The sequence below is a fragment of the Urocitellus parryii genome, chromosome 7 (genome assembly GCF_045843805.1).
Source record: "Urocitellus parryii isolate mUroPar1 chromosome 7, mUroPar1.hap1, whole genome shotgun sequence".
Classification (NCBI taxonomy): Eukaryota; Metazoa; Chordata; class Mammalia; order Rodentia; family Sciuridae; genus Urocitellus; species Urocitellus parryii.
In genome coordinates, this window is record NC_135537.1 from 169383152 (window position 1) to 169387601 (window position 4450).

At 52.6% G+C, this 4450-nt stretch overlaps 1 protein-coding gene across 1 annotated transcript; it reads right to left on the bottom strand.

The window, feature by feature from the left end:
• Positions 1–577: 577 nt before the first annotated feature.
• Positions 578–4450, bottom strand: Gh1 (growth hormone 1). The gene is made up of 6 exons (XM_077801288.1): positions 4364–4450; positions 2822–2838; positions 1669–1858; positions 1360–1476; positions 1059–1220; positions 578–778 (listed from the first exon to the last, which is right to left on the bottom strand). The coding sequence occupies exons 1-6, from the start codon at positions 4448–4450 to the stop codon at positions 578–580; spliced, it is 774 nt and encodes a 257-aa protein (XP_077657414.1).

Consider the following 4450-nt stretch of genomic DNA (forward strand, 5'->3'; position numbering starts at 1 on the left):
TCTTTTTATTAATCTAATAAATTCTGTTACTTTGCTCTCACCCTTGTGTCTGTGGACTTTATTCTTCAAATCTGTGAGACAAAGAATTCAACTCCCTGCTCCGTGCTCTACTGACTTGACATATTTTTCTCCCATGGAGACATTTTACTCCTATACTTAATAATCTGTCTTGTTTTCATTTCTTCTGGCTCTTGGGGGCCTAAGTTTGGCATTGCCAGCCGTGCTGGGTAGAAATGCCTCCAAGTACCTATGACCTTTCTGAGCTATGACTACCCAGAAAGCTGGGACACCTACTGGAGGATATGGATGTAGTGTGTGAAGCGAGTGGAGTAATGTGTCAGCTTTATTCTGGCCCAAGAAAAGCCAGGTCTGGGTCCTGTGAGAGCCCACAGCATCCCCACGGTTGTCTTCTGGGCCTGCCTCCGCCCCACACTGCCCGCCTTCTGCCCACGGTATGAAAACACCTAGCGAGACAAATGATGCAACTTGACTTTATTAGGACAGGATGGTGGGCACTGGAATGGCACTGCCCAGGGCAAGGGGAGGTGCTGGGGCAGTGGACAGAGGTGCCATGTCACTAGAAGGCACAGCTGCTTTCCACAAAACGGCGACATTTCATGACCCGCAGGTAGGTCTCGGCCTTGTGCAGGTCTTTCTTGAAGCAGGAGAGCAGCCCGTAGTTCTTGAGCAGCGCGTCATCACTGCGCAAGTTGATGTCAAACTTGTCATAGGTTTGCTTGAGGATCTGCCCAGCCCGGGGGCTGCCATCTTCCAGTTCCTACAAGAGGAAGAAAGGGCAGGAGAGGCCGAGTCCCAGGGAGCTCTGCCCTCCCTCTCGCAGCCATTTTCTTCCCTTCTCCCCTTGGAAGCCAGAGAAAAGCCAGAAGGATTTAAAAAGAGAATTGAGGAATGAGATGCATCCTCCTGCCTCAAGCCCTGACTGGTAAAAAGAGAGCAGCAGCGTTTCTGTCCCCAGCCCCATGGAGCTCCAGCCCTCAGTCCAGCCAGCAGGGCCTCCAGGCCCAGGCAGAGGTTGGAGATCCCGGTGTCATCCTCACCCGCATCAGAGCCTGGATGCCCTCCTCCAGGTCCTTCAATTTCTCATAGACGCGGTCCGAGGTGCCAAACACCAGGCTGTTGGTGAAGACCCTGCTGAGGAACTGCACGGGCCCCAGCCACGACTGGATGAGCAGCAGTGAGAAGCGCAGCAATTCCATGTCCTGCAGGGGAAGGGCTGGGGTGTGGGGCTGTGGCCAGGGTGGCCTCTGCCTGGGCCTCCAGCACCACCCAGCTTGGGGGAGAAGGCTGCCGGGCGGGAAGAGAGAACTGTGTCTAAGGAGAGCCCAGAAGGCCACTTACGGATCTCTGCTGGGCCTCGTCCTTGCCCGTGGGGGCAGGGATGGTCTCTGAGAAGCAGAAGGCAGCCTGGGCGTTCTGGATGGAATACCGCTGTCCCTCGGGGATATAGGCACGCTCCTGGGGAAAGCACGTTTCTGAGGTTGGAGTTGGTGACCAGATCGCATGGCTATTTTTCGGGAACCCCTTCCGTTTCTGCTCATTTGATAGCACTTCAGCCCTGAGCCCCTCTGTTTTCTCCCATTGTTTCCCGGGGGTGGGGACTTGCCTCCTCCTGCCACCCCGCCCAGTGCTCATCCTTGGGGAGCTTACAAACTCTTTGTAGGTGTCTGCAGCCAGCTGGTGCAGGTGTTGGGCTCGGAGCACAGCATTGGTGAACAGGCTGGACAAAGGCATGGCTGGGAAGGTGCTGGCTTTCTGAGGCCAGGACAGGCAGAGCAGCATGAAGGCCAGGAGCCAGGCAGTCCGACAACCTAGAGAAATGCCGGAGGGCCAGGAGGCCCTAAGCAGGGGGCCACTCTGTCCAAGCCCCTAGAGCATTTCCTTCTCTTCCCACTCTCCCCGGGGACTGAGACCATTCTCAACATGGCCGAATGTTAGGCTTAGATGGCTATACTCATATTAAGAAGCCCTAAATACCAAGGTTAGTGTCCCTATTGCACCTGCAGGGCCCCTTCATCTCCTCTTTGTCTACCCCAGGCCAAAGGGGGATTGGGGTGCTTACCTGCAGCCATTGCACCTGGGTGAGCTATCCACAGAACCCTGAGCAGTTTGAGGAGCTCGGCCCTAGGATCCTGGAGTTGGTCCCTTGCAGGCCCTTTTTATACCTGGCTCCTTCCCCCCTCTCCAAGGCCCCCACCTATTTTCTCTATACATTTATGCATGGGGGCACTGATGGCTGTGTTGATGGATAATTTAGAAGCTTCTTCCACTCATCCGGTTCCGGCTCCTCGCTGGGGTCATGTCCCCCATCCTATCACCGTTCCCTCACCGCTCTGACCGGGCTTGTGAGGCTGGGCAGCGTCTCAGTGAGGGACCACCTCATCCTTCCTCTTTGTAAGTGGGAGGTGGTAGAGGAGAGAAGCCTGAGTCCAGGGGTGCTGTGCCAGGATGTCATTGTGGGATTGTCTGTCACATTGAGGATGGCCCAACAGGGACCCTCCAAAAGGAAGCAATGTCAGCATGGCTTTTTTTTTTTTTTTTCCTGTACTGAATGTTGAAGCCAGGACCTTGCACATGCTAGACAAGCTCTCCTCCGCTGAGCTACATCCCCATCCCTTTTTATTTTTTATTTTGAGACAGAGTCTTGCTAAGTTGCCAAGGCTGGCCTTAAATTTCTAATCCTTTTGCTTTGGCCTGACTCTCTGGGATTACAGGTGTGCACCCCGCAATGCTGGGCTAGGACGATATTCTTGAGAGCAACGCTGACCTCTTCCCACTCTCTGCATGGTTCCCCTCCACTTACCAGAGAAATCGTATGTGCTGGGGAAGGGGGCCAGGGACAGCCTATAGATCTTGGGGTCTCTGGGCTCAGTTCAGCCCCAAATTCCATTTTTGCTTCCTTCATCTCATCACCTTGGCCAGCTGCGGGGTGCTGGATGCAGTGCTAATTCTGACCACTAGGGGGGACAAACCCCACATATTGCTCTTTCCTTCCCCAAGTTTCTGGGTCTCCCTCAAGTCCAGGTCTATGGGGCAAAGAACCCAAACTTTGGGCATTGCCCCTACTCCTTGGACTGCCACAGAAATGCAAACCAAGAAGCAGAAATTCCGAGGACAGACCACAAGTGCTTCCTTCCATAGCCCTGAAACCTCAATATCAAAGTTGAAGACTTTGAGTCTCCTCCCTGTGTTAGAACTCAAGAGTACGGCAGCCTGAAAGATGCCCTCCACTGAGCTACATCCCCATCCCTTTTTATTTTTTATAAAAAGAAGGAGTCATTGTAGTCTCCTTCTCTTCCTTCTCCAACTCCTTTCAGTCTCTTTGCAGAGCTCAACAGGTGATGAGAGCCTGCCTCACATTCAACCCTTGCAAGCACCTTGTGAATGAGAAGTTACCATCACCAATTTTCAAGAGGAAGAGACCGAGGCTTCAAGAGACCGACTTGCACAAACCAACTCAGCAGAGGAGGCAGCTCTGCACAGACTTGCTTTCCTGTATTTCATTTACCTATCCCCCTCGCAGTCTCTGCAGTGCTGCTCCGTTATTTAATTTAATATTTATTTATTTTAAATATTTATTTTTTTTAGTTGTACACAATACCTTTATTTTGTTTATTTATTTTTATGTGGTGCTGAGGATCAAACCCAGGGCCTCGCATGTGCTAGGTGAGCGCTCTACTGCTGAGCCACAACCCCAGCCCAGTTATTTTAGCTTCTAAGGACGCTGGCATCCTCTCTCAAATCGCAAGAATGTCTTTACATCATTTGTCCTCCCTTAATGAGCAGATTCCCCCCGCCTCAGTTTTCAGGGAGAGGAAAGTCCCGGGGCACAGATTCATGTGGGAACCTTAGAGGAGGGCAAGGTGAGGACGGAGAAAGCAGGACTGGGCCTTTTGGCCTCCTGGTGCCCAGGTTGGTGCTGTTTCAGCATCTGAAGCAAACCAGCCTCCAATGCCCCAAAATAAAACACTGCCCTGCTGTGAAAAACTCCCACTCCTGAGTCTCAGAGTCTTCAGCACTCGACCATGTAGGAGAATAAACAAGTCAACCTTCCCAGAAATGATTGGTTCTATGGTTGGGTATAATGTTGGCACCAACATTGAAAAATCACACCCCTGTGGTCCAGAGTGTCAGAGCTCAGGCTGCTCCACCTCCCTGATTTTAGAACCAGAGACAGAGCATCTTTCCTTCCCAGCATTACCTAAGCATTGCCCAAGCAGTGCCCCCGACTCATTATCTGCTGGGAAGCCACCAGGATGCTAGGGGTTGTTCTCCTGGTCATTCTGGGAAGACCTGGGCAAGGTGCTGGCTCTAGGAAGAGGGGCCACAGGGGACGAGAGGATACCCTTTCTTCTCCTCCGTCCAGCTCCCCTGAAGAGGAGGAGCCAGGTGGGAATTGGAGGGTCTCTGAGCCCACATAGCCTTCTGTCAT

Bases quoted from the DNA above. Each gene is read 5' to 3' on its own strand.
- Gh1 (XM_077801288.1), bottom strand. From the start codon at position 4,450: ATGACAGAAGGCTATGTGGGCTCAGAGACCCTCCAATTCCCACCTGGC. The intron at 1,221-1,359 runs GTAAGTGGCCTT...CTTCCCCTGCAG, and splicing joins ACGAGGCCCAGCAGAGATCC to GACATGGAATTGCTGCGCTT. The intron at 779-1,058 runs GTGAGGATGACA...TTCCTCTTGTAG, and splicing joins GCATCCAGGCTCTGATGCGG to GAACTGGAAGATGGCAGCCC.